The sequence below is a fragment of the Schistocerca gregaria genome, chromosome 7 (assembly GCF_023897955.1).
Source record: "Schistocerca gregaria isolate iqSchGreg1 chromosome 7, iqSchGreg1.2, whole genome shotgun sequence".
Lineage (NCBI taxonomy): Eukaryota > Metazoa > Arthropoda > Insecta > Orthoptera > Acrididae > Schistocerca > Schistocerca gregaria.
In genome coordinates, this window is record NC_064926.1 from 396,717,725 (window position 1) to 396,735,687 (window position 17,963).

Sequence of the window (17,963 nt, forward strand, 5' to 3'; positions counted from 1 at the left end):
GCGGCCAGTTGTGAGCAAGTTGTATAAGTCAGTGGGTTAATAAGACAATCACCAATAAGGCATTAATAATATTTCTGTAATATTCACTCACATTTTCGCTGTTTTTTTTTTTTTTTTTTTTTTTTTTTTTTTTTTTTTTTTTTTTTTTTTTTAGACTTATACATACAGTATTCATTGATTGTGACTGAAACGATAGTTTTTCTGTTTTAGTTTTCATAGTAAAATTTTTGACAATAGGCCTCCATTTCATATGTGCAAGTTGCTTATGGTAATTTTTATATTTTAGTAAGTTTATTATTAATTACGTTAGTCTTTTTTTTTTCTTCAGATAAATAAACCATGAGGCTTAAACTATATCACTCTTCTTACGTCTACATTTGTGCACTTGTTTTTGTGTGCCTGTGGACACAGTGCAGATTTGAAGACATAGATGATGACGATGCTGTGGTGACCACGGAAGAAATAGTACCGGTAAGTCAGTGGTTTTGCATATAAACTTAAAATAGTTTATATTAAATTATTTTAGTTGTATTCTACAAATGGCAGGAGATTGGTCTTTGGAATATGGGAAAAGTTAAATGTGTACATTTAAGTGCAGCCATAATCTTTGGATCTGATGATGAGTTTATGTGAAAATATGGCTGAGTGCAAATAAAGTTCTTTAATTCAGCCTGGAACTCTACCCCATATTATATGTAATATTTAACATTTGGTGATTGTTGGATACATGTATATCCATGCTTCTGACTCATTCCTGTAATTAGCTAACCCCTTGAAGTCTTTTTAGATGTTGCTTTTTCTAGAATTGACACTGGGTGTAGTTCTTATATCATGCTTCTATATTCTGAAAATACTGTGCCTGCAAGTTGATTCCCCTCAAAAATGATTTCATAACTCAGTAATGAATGGAAATATTCAAAGGAAACTAGTGACTTCATTTTTAAATCATCTAGAGTAGTAATAATGGGTACTGCAAACATAGATAAAATTACTTAAAGGCACTCAATCCTCTGGATTTGATCATATATCAAATAGGATTTTAAAATCATGTGCAGTAACATATTGTGCTATTTGGTTACTAGTCAGTGAAAATTGGGATATATTTTTGGATAGATTAAAGTGTGGTAGTGAAGTCAATCTTCAAAGGTGCAGAGTCATGCAATATCCAACTACTGGATCATCTCTCTGCTGCAGTTTTCTTTAAGAGAATAGTGTAGTATAGGATTTAGGTTTGGTTGCCACATGAAGCAAAATGAGAGCTGTATTTAGTGTAACAGATGAAATTCTTCGTGAACAGAATTTCTGTTTTATCAAAGACAATCCTTTGTCTGGCTGCAATCTTGCTTATACAACAGGAAACAGTTGTCTTCATGGAGGTAGGTGTAATAATAAACTGAGATGGGGGAAATGTAAAATGCAGTATCTCCTAGGGCATGATCCTTTCACCACTGATTTTCTTGCTCTACATTAATGGTCAATCAATTACAATGAAGAATAGAGCGAACATAGTGATATTTGCTGATACAAATATTCTGATCAAAATGTTCAATTCCACAATGCAGGATACTGTCCAGTCAATCACTAACCAAGTATTCAAATGGTTCACAGCAAATAGCCTAACCCATATCTTTTCAAAAACTAGCTTCAGACAATAACTAGGGAAGCTAAGATGATAGAACAATTGATTTGTGTACCCAGTGACAATGATGATTTGGTTTCAGTCATGGGAGAAACAAATATTGCATTGTAACATAGTAACGGGTAAATTGATAGGTTAAAGTTAGATCTGGTGGGAATTAGTGAAGTTTGGTGGCAGAAGAAACAAGACTACCGGTCAGGTGATACACAGTTATAAATACAAAATCAAATAATGGTAATGCAGGCGTAGGTTTAATAATGAATTAAAAAAATAGGAACGAGGTTAAGCTACTACGAATAGCATGGTGAATGCATTATTGTAGCCAAGTTAGACACGAAACCCATGCATACCACAGTAGTACAAGTTTATAATCCAACTGCAGTGGAACTCTGCTTTTACACTTTTCAAGGGACTTCAAAAACTTGGTGTAAAATGTGGAAGATAATGTTTTAAACTGTAAAAGTTACATATTGGATATCCCCTTTGCCCTTTATGTATGAAATATGTACATATCAGGCATGGAAATAGTTGTCAGGGACATGTTTATTATCTAATGAAGGTTTGTTATATAATAAAAACTGCTGATGTAACTGGGGATGATAACTGTCTGGGATATAGGAATGTTTGACACAATTTCATACGTCATAATCAATTTTGAAAGCCTGATCAATTCTTAACAAGACACTTTTCGAGAATTTTTTCTCTTTGTCAAGTGCAAAAATGTAAATTAGTATTTTGCGTGGTGGTTAAATATGTGTTGTTCTGCGTGTCTTGCACTGTAGTCATTTTTTTGAGGTTATCAAGTAATGTGCCACACAAACTATCTCTCACATTATTTGTTTGTGTAACATCACAAAAAAATACGTACATAAATACTGCACTTGACATCGAGAATAAGTTCTCGAAGCACGTTTTGCTCAACGTAAATGAAATGCGTAACCGGCGCAGTGTTTAAACTAAAAACATTTGAGCAGTGCAACACGAATGATGGTATGGAACCCTGATGTGTGTAGAGTTATACTGAACAAACTGTCCCACAAATAACTGCACATAAATATATATTTCCACAGTAGTCGTACATAATTACATAGCAAGAGACATAAATGCAGACTCCTAGAATTACATGGCATTTGGAATGAACCAATCTCACTCAAAGATCATGTTGTTCATGGTTGATATGGGCGCCACACAGCCCACCCACACCGCCCCGCTCCCACGCAGTACGGAGTACCACAGGCGAGTCTTGGCTGGGGACAGTGTGGGCATTGATGCTGTTGGCGGTCGTACGAGGTGGTAGAGCAGGCGGGTGGATGGTGGGGTGGAGGTGTGGCAAGCCCAGATGCTAAATGAGCCATCTGGCAAGATGAAGGTGCGGATTGTCATTGGGTCCCACTCATGAGGGAGGGTGAGGCTATGTGCAACACTGACATTTAGCTGGTCATTGGGTGGCGAGGTCACGGTGTCTGTGACTAGAATGAGAATCCAGTAGTCGAGACTTACAATTGAAATGTCGTCCTCGTGGTATGGGGGTACGTTGCAAAGCAGGGTGTCTCCGTAGTCGGTGAGGTAGCAGCGAAACCTGCCCATGGGGTGGTGGTTGACGTATCCGAGAAACCTGTGAATGGCGACAGGGAGGCAACGGGTGAAAAAATCATCGTGGTGGCCCAAGGAGAAACGTTGTCGCACTCCATGGCAGGAGAGAGACTGGTGAGAGAGTCATTAGAAGAATCTGACTGAGCCAGCAGGGGGCATCGAGGTCCATGAATGTTGGTTTTAGTCTCTGTAACGAAACAGTTACAGCTTATGAAATCCGGGAAGGGGGGGGAAATCTTCTAGTACCTGAGGCTGAATAAGTTCCCCTGGTTGGACAAGGTTCACCCTGAAAGCAAATTCTGAGATAGTTCCCTGCAAGTCTGGCTTGAAACTTGAGCGAAGGCAGAGGATCACCCATGGAAGGGCATCGGACCAGAGGCAGTCATGGCACCTGAGGGGCATGTGGTGCCACCGTTCTACCAGCTCATTGCTTTGTGGGTGGAATATTTTTTCCAAACGATACTCTGAGATGAGCCATGTAGTCGTGCAGACGCCAGGGTGAGCGAGGTTATGCAGCATGTCGAAGGCCTGCCTGCAGGGGGGGGGGGGGGGGGGCGGCTGTAGCACCGGGTGTAAGGTACCGGTAGAAGAGTCACGCCACACCTGGTCCACAAAGCTAGGGAATGTACCTTTGGTAAACACGAGGGATGGTTGAGGGTCCGCGAGGAGACCTTTAAATTTCTCATCTGAGGCTTGTAAGGCGGCCAGTCTATGATGCGTGAAATAGTATCGATCTGCGAGAAAAAAATGTGCGGAGTTGTTGTCCGTGCCTTTGATGTACTGAATGTCGGTTGTGAATTGGGAGACTAGACCAAAGTGGCGGAAATGCTGAGGGGGTGAGTCCTCGGGGGGATGAAAAACGAGCGACCACCCACATCGAGGCAGATGTGTTTGATGGCCCTGTAGACCACAAGGAGTTCTCTATTGAATCTGGAGTATTTCTTCTGAGCTGTTGATAGTTTTTTAGAGACGAAATGAAGAAGGGATACCGTGTCTGCCTTGTGTTGCTGTAGTAGTGCTCCCACTGCAATGTCACTGGCATCCGCGGTGATGAACAACTCGGCCGAGGGGCCAGGGTGGGTGAGCATCACGGTGTGAACTAAAGAAGTCTTTAACGCATTGAAGGCCTCCAGCATAGGTGCAGTCCTGAAGTCTGTTTACCCAACAGCGATTCTGTCAGTGTGGCCTGCACGGCGGTGGAAGAGGGCAGGTGATGGCACTAGTATATTGTGCCCAGGAAACGTCAGATTTCTTTGTAAGTAGCAGGGGGTGGCATTGACGTGATGGCTTGTACGTGAGATTTGGGAGGCTGTATTCCGTCGGTGGAGACGATGTAACCCAAGAAAGTAACGAAAGGCAGGTGAAATCGGAATTTTTCTTTGTTGACCTCGACACTGTTGGAGTTAGAGGTCTGGAGGACCATGGATAAATGATTTTTATGTTCCTCAATGGACTTTCTGAACGTAAGTATGTCATTCAGATTTGGAAAGCAAAACTCGAACTGTCGTAAGATGAAGTCAGTGAATCGCTGCCACGTTTTTCAGTCCGAATGGCATGAAGTTGTATTGGATCAAACCAAGCGGTGTGATAATATCTGTTTTAGGGATGTCTTTCGGGAATCTGGTGGTAGGCTCGTTTACAGTCGATAACACTGAAGATTGTAGTGCCCGATAACATATGATTGAAATTATGTATGTTAGGCATGGGATAATGACGGTACAAGCGTTTAGATGTCTGTAATCACTACACATTTGGAAAGAACCATCGTGTTTGAGGGCGAGGTGAATCTGTGATGACCAGTTGCTGTCTGATGGTTGCAAGATACCTACCTCCAAAAGTTCGTTAATTTGCTGCCAGACCGCGCACGACTTAATAGAGTTGAGGTGTCTAACCTTGTGCCTAATAGGAGGGCTGGCAGTGGTAACTATCTTGTGCATCATTTCGTCAGTGATGGAAGAAACTGAGAACTACACATGAGACTGATCATTGCACTGACGCAAAGTTTTTGGACGAGTAGGGTGCGACGAGGCGTAGTTGTTAGCATGAGTTGGTAAGGGTAGCACGAAAGTCACATGCCTAGTACGTGAGCGTGGCATGCACTTGTGTGGAGAGGGAGGCTGCGTGCGGAGTGGGCCAGAACGCCTGGTGAGTATCTGCTGTCAACCTTGTACTTGGTAACTGTCACAGGCGAGTGTGGCATTGGCTTAGCACATGGAACAGCGATGGCCGCCGAGTCACATGGCTGGCGTGTGAGAGAGGAGGAATGTTTATCAACACACGGGGCAACTGGTTGCGCGGTGTGCATGGTCATATTGCATGCGCAACTGTTAGTAGAAGCACTGTTTGAAACACAAGGCACTAAACTTGGCGAGTGCGTCGGGGGGTGTGGAGTCTACCGAACGCGAATCGTCCCAAGCGATTAATGTGTTAGGACTAACCTGATGAGTGTCTGAGCTGTTGTAAGCCGGAGAAGCTCGGTTAAGTGGCGGAACTGTGGACCGCAGTTTTAGCAGCGAGTTAAAAGCCACAACGAGCTTGTTGGATGTGTGTATGATGTGTTGTTTCAGCTTGTCATCGTCCCGGCGGAGTTGTGGTGCCAAGTCGCTTTCTTACAGTAGATTAGTTACACATGTCACAATGTCGCCTGTGAGGGCGGAACACCCCCGTACTACCCCACATGTCGTGAGAGAAGCAGAGCTTTGAACATAAGTGCGGGAGCACTGTATCTGAGTGTTAGTGGGATGGTGTAGCACTGAGCCCTGAACTACATTTGGAGAGAGTTTGTAATGGGATAAAAAATCCATACAGAGAATTGGTTCATCAATGTCGGCAATGTAGAATGTCCACAGAAAACCCAGAGAACAAGGTAGGGCACCGTAACTTTGACAGAGTCTGAGGTTTGTAATGTTGATGCGTTGACAGCTTGTAGAAGTGACCTCATTGGTGAAAAAACAGGGGGGGGGGGGGGGGGGGGCAGTCATTGATGTAGGTATGATAGATGTCAGCACCAGTGTTGACTATGAAAGTGAGCCGTGACGAAATGTCAGTCATGTACAAACAACCGCTCAGCAGGATGGACAAGTGGACAGAGTGCAATGTATGAGGACTCCTGTGAGGTTCCTTGCAAGACTCGGAGTCTTTTAGGTTCTGCGGCCAGCATTTAGGTGTTGGCAAGGTAAGCAGCACTTCTTAGCATCCTTGGCAAAAACCTTGTGGTACCAGCAGTATGGATGAGCCGGATGTGGTGGTGGTGGTGGTGGTGGTGGTGGTGGCAGCGGAGGAGGCTCGTTTTCGTCAATTTGTTCTGGCATGTATACCGGCACGTATGGTGCACGGGCGATCCTGGAGTGCTTGGACAGTGGAGAGAGTGAGCAGATGCGGCCAGGCGATATAGAAGGTGCGGAGGTGGAGCGAGCCCTGCCTCTGCCAGCAGACGGCCGGTAAGGGGTAGCAGTTGTGCCAACTAATGGTGAGTGGTGAGCTGGCTGGCATTGTCATAGAAATGTATACAGTTAGTCTGCGATGTGGATATGAGAGCCGATTGACTTGAAGGAGTGTGGTAGCAGGTGGTTCTGTAGGTCATTAGGCTGCTTGGCAGACGACACTGCCCACAGAGTGACGTCTGGCATGTTATGCTCACTCACAAGTAACTGAAGGTGGGCCAGAGTTGTGATGAGGTTCGGGCCCCAGGTATTCTTCGTACAAGATCTTGATGATTAATTCTTGTGGTGAGCAGGTGAGTCATTCAGTGATCATCTTCTTCGCGAACTCATATGACAAAAGTTTGAGATCTCCAAGCACATTGAAGACACGCCCTGTGAGGTCGGACTATAAATGACCAGTGGAACTTGTGGAAAGCTACTTTGGTGTGGTAAGACGCCATTGGAAGGCGAAACACCGAATGATGCACTCAAACTCAAGTGGTCGAAAACTTGTGCACTAAAATGTCCTTGATTAGTTTGCAAATGAGACAAAACCCGACCGGGTTGCAGTTGATAGTAGCTGGGTGCGTTTTGCGGTAATGGCGACGCTGCACATGGCACCACAGTACTGGCACTGCGGCCCGTTGAGTGTCAATGTATGTGTGCAAATGTAGATTGCTTTGAGCATTATACAATCGATCAATAGGTACGCAGTTCTGAATATTGTTCACTTCAAACTTCACTAGTTGGTGAGCACAGTCCGGCAACACAAAACTTGAGTCTATTGTTTGTGTTAGCGACATCAAAGATTTGATTTTTAAACGAGACCAAACGCACTGTGGTTTAGGAAATCCATCGTACATTCTCGCACACAGTTCATCTTGCGTAAAAGGAAATTTACTTTGGAAATAACGCTTTCCAAACAACAATTTGCTATATTTTCCCATGACCTGTTAGAAATAAGATTCATTTCAGCAGTTGTCAGGGAGCACCAGATAAGAGGCGTCAGCGCACTTGGGCAGCTACGGTGATGTAGGAAGCCCGTATGTCCATACGTGTAAAACATTAAAAAATTTTACATTATGTCATAAAAGAAACAAGACACCAGAGGATACTCCAAGAGTGTCAGAATTTCGTGAACCTTACTAAAATGCATACTTCGCCTTACAGTGGACATTCGTATGTCAAGATTCTCAATGACGTAGGTCTCGACCATTTATGAAGCTTTTCAGTGTGGTTTTTGGGATGTAAATTTTCCCACTGCTTTTGACATTTGTTATTTAAACGTCTGCAGAAAATTGACGGTGTCAAGGTCAACAAAGAAAAATACCAATTGCGCCAGCCTTCCGTCACTTTCTTGGGTTACATAGTCTCCACCGACGGAATACAGCCTCCCAAATCTCACGTGCAGGCCATCATGTCAATGCCACCCCCTGCTACTGCCGGAGGTTCCCACTGCTTTTAACATTTGTTATTTAAACGTCTGCGGAAAATTGATTGAAGGCCATCATGAATTTTTGCGCCCTTTGTCTGACACGATGGTGGGGAAGGTATGTAACACTTTAATGTAGCCGGAAGCTCAAAAAAAAATTTTCAGCATCGGTAAGAATCTGTGGACATAATAACTTAACTAAACTGAGTAACAGAAGAATGCTGTTGGGATTGAAACAAGAGTGAGAATTAGGTATAGTTTAATGAGTAGCAGAGATGGAGACTGGGAATATAGTAGGACTGAAGAACATGTTGGAAGGCAAGTTCCTATGTGGATAACTTAGAGAATGCTGGTGTTGGAGGTGTCTGATAGGATCCAGGCAGGATGTGTTGGCAAACATTGACAGTGGATTGAGTGAAATGTTTTACAACTGGATTGTCACACTAGTGCTTGGCTACACTCAGACCAACAAAGGACTAGTTTTCCAAAAAATCTACTGGTAATTAATTTCTGTTGTTGGCAGTACTTTTAATCTTCTTTTAGCATTATGCATTATGCACTAATCAATACCACAGACACTCCTCCTCAAATTGCACACTGAACAAGGTGGCATAGTGGTTCAGCCAGTAGATTCGCTGTCAGGAGGAGAGACAGTCTAAATCCCTGTCCAGCCATCCAGTATTGATTAGCCACAGTAGCCAACTTCCCTCCCCAGCCCAAGATCCTGTTTCTTTGCCAATGACATTGTCATCAGTGGGCTGTTAAATTGAAGTCTTCAGTTTTTTAAATAGCAGTACTATGAAAAGGATAGTTGCTACTCACCTTATAGTGGGGATGGTGAGTCACGAATAGGCAGAACAAGACTGTCACAACATAAGCTTTTGGCCATCAAGGCCTTTGTCGAAAATATACGCACGCGCCCACACACACACAAAACTTGGCTTCAGTTGCCAGAGGGTGCAGTCGTGTGTGTGTGTGGGGGGGGGGGGGTCTATTTTCAACAAAGGCCTTGATGACCAAAAGCTTATATTGTGACGGTCTTTTTGCGCTCTGCCTATCTGCGACTCAGCATCTCCACTATATGGTGAGTAGCAACTTTCCTTTTCATAATATTGTTACGTTCCATCCTGGATATTCCAATGTTTCATATTTTAAATAGTGTTACAGAATTCCCTGTTTGATCAGTAGAATTTATTAGATTTTTTTTTCCTTGCCCTTGTTAACCAAAGGAAGAAGCTAGATCCATACATTTTGCTGGGTATGTTTTCTTAGATATCATAATTGTGTTTTGATTGATTTGTGCTTACTGTGTTGCAGGAAGAGGCAGTTGTAAATGAAGAAATAAATTATGAGAGTCCTAAACCATCTGGAAATGTTTATTTTGCTGAACATTTTGATGATGTGAATCGATTCAAACAGAGATGGGTTAGTTCTGAAGCAAAGAAAGAAGGCATTGACGAGAACATAGCAAAGTATGATGGTAAGAAATGTACATCCAATGCAATATGAAAATAAAATCGAATTGCAACAATATTCATATTTAGAATAAGTCGCAATCTGTATTTTTCCTACGTTGTTGCTATTCCTACGTGGAGTTTCTATTATTTGATTTTTGTTAATGATAGTTGTGTTGGTCTGCTATATATTTGCCAACTTAAAAAGTTTCCTTTACACTTAAAGTTAATTAATGTTTTCAAGTGAACTATACATGCCTTTGATGAAAATTGTAGATTATTCCCACCATGTCTTTTTCATTTTCAAAATTTTTGCATCATATTTTTTCCAGTATATTAGGACATATTTTTAGAAAACCGATCTGTAAATTGTCATTATAGACCAAAACTGGTAGTCTGATGACATAAAAATTTGTCGCCATAGATGTGAAGTAAAGGAGATTTATTCTATTTTTGGGTCACTTTTCAATTTGCGACCATGTTGCAGCTTTTGATATTTTGTTTTGCATATTTATCTTTTGGAATTTTGTTGGAAGAAATTGTAAATCTAGAATTAACTGTGAAGACATTTATAACCTTTTTGTTTTGCTTTTTAAATTTCTATATCACTAGGCAGGTGGGAAGTTGAACCTCCTGTAAAAGATGGTTTGAAAGGAGACTTGGGATTGGTACTGAAAAGTAAAGCAAAGCATGCAGCAATTTCAGCACGGCTGGATAAGCCATTTAGCTTTGTAGATAAGCCACTCATTGTTCAGTACGAAGTAGTCCTGCAGGAAGGACAAGAATGCGGTGGCGCGTATCTCAAGCTGCTTTCAGCAGGAAAGGCCACTGCTGATTTGCGCCAATTCCACGATAAAACGCCATACACCATTATGTTTGGGCCAGACAAGTGTGGTAATGATCATAAGGTGTGTGTCTACGCATATTGTCTCATTTGTTATTGTACTGTTATTTCTGTGTTAAATATTTTATGAGGCCTAACATTGTGTTTCTCATGCAGTTACACTTTATCTTCCGACACAAAAATCCAGTTAATGGAACTTTATCAGAAAAGCATTGTAAGAAACCTAAAGAACGCCTGGAAGAGCCTTTCAAAGACAAACAGCCCCATCTCTACACCCTAGTGGTACGGCCTGACAACTCGTTTACCATTACCTTAGACAACAAGGTAAGTTGTATCATTTTATAATTCGTGAGACTGAAGAGTAGATAACAGCAACTAAAGTTAATTTCTTATTGATTTTGCTTGCTAGGCACATTTAATTCCCATGAACTCACATACTCAGCTACATCCCATTATTATGACCACATCTGCATCATGTAATTTATCACTAGGAACAGGAAAAAAATGTGACTTCTGAAATTTTCCCAGCGTATTTGTTCTTCTAATAATTTCCGGGTATGCAGCCGGATCCCGTTGACATTCTGCCACGATATTTCGGCCCAGAGATGTCCGGCCATCATCAGGTGAGTACACAACTACTGAAGAGCCCAGGTGCAGTCGCGATATTTATACCGATTCTCGCGCATGTGTTGACATGCGCGGCATAGCCGAGTTGTACATGCTGCCCTCGGTGGTGAAAGTAAAAGATCATCTAGTCATTGAGTATCGAATGACGCTGTCTATTCCGCTGTGAATGTATAATTTTAATAACAGGATTCCAATTTTTATCCAGTTGAAAGCCGTTGTCACAATTTATAAGATTATCGGCAAGACGTATTTCCACTGATTCCTTGATTACAGAATCCCAAAATCCGGAAACTGGAGCTAAAATTTTTGTTCTATTGTATTCCATTGAATGTCCCAATGAAATACAGTGCTCTGCTACTGCCGATTTTGACGGTTGCCGCAGACGGGTGTATCTTTCATGTTCTGTACATCGTTCATGGACAGTTCTTGTCGTCTGGCCAATATATGCAGAGCCACATTCACAGGGAATTTTGTAGACGCCTGCTTTCTTCAGTTGTAAATCGTCTTTAACGGATCCAACCAGGGCTCGGTTCTTTGCTGGTGGACGGGAGATAACCTTGATTTTATTCTTCTTCAGTAATCGGCCTATTTTCGACGACACATTCCCGGCGTATGGAAGAAACGCAGTTGATTTAAAGTCGTCATCAGCGTCCTCAGTGCGCTGCTTCTTGTTATGTGACAGTTGCGCATGGCCTTTCTTATTTGGCATGAAGTGTAGCCATTCTCTTTAAAAACCTTCTCCAAGTGTTCTAATTCTGCGTGGAGGTTTTCATCGTCCGATATTACATGCGCTCGATGTATTAAGGTACTGAGAACACCGGCTGTTTGTGCTGGGTGGTGGCAGCTTGATGCCTGGAGATACAGATCTGTGTGAGTCGGTTTCCTGTACACAGAATGTCCTAATGACCCATCATTTTTACGGCATACTAGCACGTCTAGAAATGGTAAAGTGCCATCTTTTTCAATCTCCATCGTGAATTTGATGTTCTCATGTAAAGAGTTTAAATGATGAAGGAATTTCTCCAGTTCCTGTCTGCCATGAGGCCATACAACAAAAGTATCATCTACGCACCGCCAGAAGACCGTAGGCTTTAAGACAGCAGACTCAAAGTGCTTTCTCCCCAAAGTCCTCCATAAAGAGATTAGCTACCACAGGGGACAAAGGGCTCCCCATTGCGATGCCGTCTGTTTGTTCAAAGAATTCGTCATTGAATAAAAAGTACGTTGAGGAGAGTATATGTTCAAACAAGGCCGTCATTTCTGCACTGAATAAGTTACCGATAAGATGTAACGATTCCATTAAAGGCACTTTGGTAAATAGTGAGACCACATCAAAGCTGACTAATAAATCCGAGCTGCTAAGCTTAACTTCCTTCAAGCGACTGACAAAATCCTCGGAATTACGTATATGGTGGCAACACTTACCCACATACGGCTTTAGTAGTGAGGCCAGATATTTTGCTGTTGAATAGGTGGGAGCACCAATATTACTCACTATTAATCGTAGTGGGGCACCATCCTTGTGTATCTTGGGAAGACTGTAGAGTCTTGGTGGTACTGCATTGTGTGGTCTCAGTCTCTTGATAATTTGTTCAGGTAGAGAACAGTCGTTCAAAAGGGTAGCAGTTTTCCTTGATACTCGGCTTGTTGGGTCCTTTTCAATTCTGCGGTACGTGGAATCATTTAGCTGACAATATATCTTCTCGTTGTAGGCTTCCCTTGTCAGAAGAACTGTGGCGTTACCCTTATCCGCAGGCAGTACGACTGTGCTAGTATCTTCTCTGAGGCTGCGGAGAGCAGCTCTTTCAGCTGGCGAGATGTTACTCCGTTGTGGCGCACATTTCAACAACGTTCGGCAAGATTCACGTCGAATTTCGTCTGCATTATCCGCAGGGAGACGTCTAATGGCTTCCTCAATGGAACTGATGAAATCCGTTAAAGGCAGAATGTCGACGGGATCCGGCTGCATACCCGGAAATTATTAGAAGGAAAAAAATGCTTTATTGTATGACCAGATATGCTACTAATTTGTTCTCCAATTTGTGTGTGTGGATTTGCCCCACCCCCAGTATAGTATTATTTTTTGATGGCTTACTTTTAAAGTCTTTTTTATTTTTTTATTTTTATCTTCTTTCACTGTTTTACAGTGTTATGATGGAAATGAAAATACATAAATCTCAGTTACTTTGTATTTATTGATAATAACTATCACATTTATTTACATTATTGGAAAAGAGCAACATTTATATTAAATCTATTTAATATAATCAGTAAAGACAAAAAACACTACAATGATACACTTGAAAGTTTTTCATTAAAAACCATTGTGATAACTTCAAACTTCACTTTTGATATGTCATGCTGCCGATTTGTCACCACATCTTCAAGCACAGACTGCAAACTACTGTGAAGTGGATGTCAAAAGGTACTTCACATATGCCACTTATGAGGGCTTTTTCTCATTCTATTTGTGTATGGAGTATGAGAAGAATGACCTCATCTTATCTGTAGGTGCTTACGGGATTGATATATAGTCATAGAATATTCATAGATTCCACACTTGAAGTTGGTTGTTGAAACATTTCAAGTAGCTTTTTATGGTTTAATTGGCCCAAGTATCACCTGATAGTTCAGTTCAATATGGTACAGAATTGTTTGCAGTTACCCTGTATACGAACATAGAAGACAATGTAAATTTGGTAAGGTTCACATTTTCTGCTAATGAGAAATGTTGCTTTTTGACTGTATAATGAGAATAATCATTGCTCCTGAGGCCTCCCATTCCAAGTATATGGAAGATGCTTTATCATGTTTTTAATGTAATCTGTCATCTGAGTAGGCGCGCTCTCGATTTACGATTTTGCAAAGCTAAAGTGCCATATTTGGTTCTTTTTGTGTTTGTGTTGCATTACGATGCACTACTTTAAAGATCTCTCAAAAACATTCAGTGTTTGTTAGAAGTAGGGTATTTTCAAATGTCACATTTGTAGCAATGGTTTATAACGCTGGAAGTGATGTGTTATATTGAGGTTACACATGATCGTCCTGGATTGTAATGACTCAGTCAAGATCCAGTTTCAGTATTTAATAACTATCGGTTACTAAGGTTATTAAACAGGTAGAATCCGATTCACATTTTTCACAGGACCAAGGAAAATGTCAACTTCCATGAAATTTGATTATATACATCAGTTTGCATGATGTCGTTAAAAACTGCAGATTTCGTGTTGGCGTTTACATGAAACTTTGTTGTTCTTACATGTACTGTATGTGCTCTGGCTGTGTTAAGCTTATAAGAAGACTGACTGCTGTTCATAGGCCTACAAATTTCACTTACAACTGTCGTGAGTAGCTTATGTTGTTTGTATTAGTGAATATTTTGTTAAAATCTTGTAACAAAAATTTGCTCTGTTAGTATGTCTTGTGTGATATTATAGGAAGTATTCATAAATTTAAAATTAACTTTAAAGAAATATTTCATCGACAGTTTATTTCAGAGCATCTGGGAAATGAATCACTTGTCAAATATGATTTGAAGTGCGACTTAAAATTGGTATGGAAAACTAAAGCAAGCTATTTAACAAATCCATGATAACTGAATAAGCTGTTCAGTTTTGTAGATAGGCCAATAGAGCCAATATTTACAAAATACAGAATTTTGCCAGTTGCCTTTATGTCATAGTACTGTGATAAATAACAGTTTTAGAAACTGTGAAGTTTCAGAGTGCCATGGTGCATGAAGACCAACTGGCATTCACCTGTGGAATAACTCAGCATCCATATAAACCAGGTACCCTCCAGGATCATACATATTGAAAGGTGTCTGTAACAGCAATAAGAATGTTACATCCGTAGAAAAGACTCAGATTTACTGAACGTTACTGAGGAAGGACTGTTGGTGACTTATATTAGAAAGACTTCTGCAGGAGTCATACTGTTTTGCCTCATAAGACTTACAAATGCGTTGTGCCTGTTCAAGAACAAAACATATCACTGTGGTGCAGTGGTTAAGATCCTGGACCCACATTTTGGAAAAGTTCAACCCCTTTCCCCAATCTATTCACCTCAAGTTTTGTGTAGTTGCCCTATGTTACATTAAGTAAACTCTGGAAAGTTTCTGATCTAACTTGATAGTACATTAAACCATAAAACTAACCATCATCTGTCCTCCTTCCTGCCTTCCTTTCTTCAGAGAATGAAAACTGAAGTGAAATATTCGGAGAATATTTTCATATCACTTGCTTGGATTATTGAGTCGCGTGTAAGAAACTCATTACTTAGGAATCCATTCTTGGAAATCACGTTAATCTGCACATCATTGTTGTCTTCTCTGCTGAAGATTAATTTTTCATAAATATAATGTGCTCTGACACACAGCTAGGGTGATCAGCATATGAGAAGGCAATAGCATCATTGAAACACCTGTCTCTAGCAACCTCTTCTTGTTGCATATGACAGTTTTGTTGATTTTCTTGTTAGTTTAGGTATGGTGTGGATATTTGTTCATTGTAGTGTTCATAATGGATGCCATAATGCAAACACTACTACAGTAGTAAAAGTTTATATGCCAACTAGCTCTGCAGATAACGAAGAAATTGATGAAATGTATGATCAAATAAAAGAAATTATTCAGATAGTGAAGGGAGACGAAAATTTAATAGTCATGGGTGACTGGAATTCGGTAGTAGGAAAAGGGATAGAAAGAAATATAGTAGGTGAATATGGACTGGGCCAAAGAAATGAAAGAGGAAGCCGCCTGGTAGAATTTTGCACAGAGCACAACTTAATCATAGCTAACACTTGGTTCAAGAATCATAAAAGAAGGCTGTATACATGGAAGAAGCCTGGAGATACTGACAGGTTTCAGATAGATTATGTAATGGTAAGACAGAGATTTAGGAACCAGGTTTTAAATTGTAAGACATTTCCAGGGGCAGATGTGGACTCGGACCACAATCTATTGGTTATGACCTGTAGATTAAAACTAAAGAAACTGCAAAAAGGTGGGAATTTAAGGAGATGGGACCTGGATAAACTAAAAGAACCAGTGGTTGTAGAGAGTTTCAGGGAGAGCATAAGGGAGCAATTGACTGGAATGGGGGAAAGAAATACGGTGGAAGAAGAATGGGGGTAGCTTTGAGGGATGAAGTAGTGAAGGCAGCAGAGGATCAAGTAGGTAAAACACGAGGGCTAGTAGAAATGCTTGGGTAACAGAAGAAATATTGAATTTAATTGATGAAAGGAGAAAATATAAAAATGCAGTAAATGAAGCAGGCAAAAAGGAATACAGACGTCTCAAAAATGAGATCGACAGAAAGTGCAAAATGGCTAAGCAGGGATGGCTAGAGGACAAATGTAAGGATGTAGAGGCTTATCTCACTAGGGGTAAGGTCAATACTGCCTACAGGAAAATTAAAGAGACCTTTGGAGATAAGAGAACCACTAGTATGAACATCAAGGGCTCAGATGGAAACCCAGTTCTAAGCAAAGAAGGGAAAGCAGAAAGGTGGAAGGAGTATATAGAGAGCCTATACAAGGGCGATGTGCTTGAGGACAATATTATGGAAATGGAAGAGGATGTAGATGAAGATGAAATGGGAAGTACGATACTGCGTGAAGAGTTTGACAGAGCACTGAAAGACCTGAGTCGAAACAAGGCCCCCGGAGTAGACAACATTCCATTGGAACTACCGACGGCCTTGGGAGAGCCAGTCCTGACAAAACTGTACCATCTAGTAAGCAAGATGTATGAGACAGGCGAAATACCCTCAGACTTCACGAAGAATATAATAATTCCAATCCCAAAGAAAGCAGGTGTTGACAGATGTGAAAATTACCGAACTATCAGTTTAATAAGTCACAGCTGCAAAATACTAACGCAAATTCTTTACAGACGAATGGAAAAACTAGTAGAAGCCGACCTCGGGGAAGATAAGTTTGGATTTCGTAGAAATGTTGGAACACGTGAGGCAATACTGACCCTACGACTTATCTTAGACGCTAGATTAAGGAAGGGCAAACCTACGTTTCTAGCATTTGTAGACTTAGAGAAAGCTTTTGACAATGTTGATTGGAATACTCTCTTTCAAATTCTGAAGGTAGCAGGGGTAAAATACAGGGAGCGAAAGGCTATTTACTATTTGTACAGAAACCAGATGGCAGTTATAAGAGTCAAAGGACATGAAAGGTCAGCAGTGGTTGGGAAGGGAGTGAGACAGGGTTGTCTTTCCGCGATGTTATTCAATCTGTATATTGAGCAAGCAGTGAAGGAAACAAAAGAAAAATTCGGAGTAGGTATTAAAATCCATGGAGCAGAAATCAAAATGTTGAGGTTCGGCGATGACATTATAATTCTGTCAGAGACAGCAAAGGACTTGGAAGAGCAGTTGAACGGAATGGATAGTGTCTTGAAAGGAGGATATAAGATGAACATCAACAAAAGCAAAACGAGGATAATGGAATGTAGTCGAATTAAGTTGGGTGATGCTGAGGGAATTAGATTAGGAAATGAGACACTTAAAGTAGTAAAGGAGTTTTGCTATTTGGGGAGCAAAATAACTGATGATGGTCGAAGTAGAGAGGATATAAAATGTAGACTGGCAATGGCAAGGGAAGCGTTTCTGAAGAAGAGAAATTTGTTAACATCGAGTATAGATTTAAATGTCAGGAAGTCATTTCTGAAAGTATTTGTATGGAGTGTAGCCATGTATGGAAGTGAAACATGGACGATAAATAGTTTGGACAAGAAGAGAATAGAAGCTTTCGAAATGTGGTGCTACAGAAGAATGCTGAAGATTAGATGGGTAGATCACATAACTAATGAGGAAGTATTGAACAGGATTGGTGAGAAGAGAAGTTTGTGGCACAACTTGACCAGAAGAAGGGATCGGTTGGTAGGACATGTTCTGAGGCATCAAGGGATCACCAATTTGGTATTGGAAGGCTGCATGGA

General features: G+C 41.0%; 1 protein-coding gene across 10 annotated transcripts in view; it reads left to right on the forward strand.

Annotated features, from left to right (window-relative positions):
- LOC126281239 (calnexin-like) overlaps positions 1–17,963 on the forward strand; it is a 65,887-nt gene that overhangs the window by 4,262 nt on the left and 43,662 nt on the right. For all 10 annotated transcript variants that reach the window (XM_049980016.1, XM_049980012.1, XM_049980011.1 and 7 more), the window contains exons 2-5: positions 329–471; positions 9,404–9,566; positions 10,153–10,448; positions 10,541–10,708. In XM_049980016.1, the coding sequence (XP_049835973.1) occupies positions 340–471; positions 9,404–9,566; positions 10,153–10,448; positions 10,541–10,708 (759 nt within the window). In that variant the 5' untranslated portion in view covers positions 329–339. The remainder of the gene's footprint in view (positions 1–328; positions 472–9,403; positions 9,567–10,152; positions 10,449–10,540; positions 10,709–17,963) is intronic.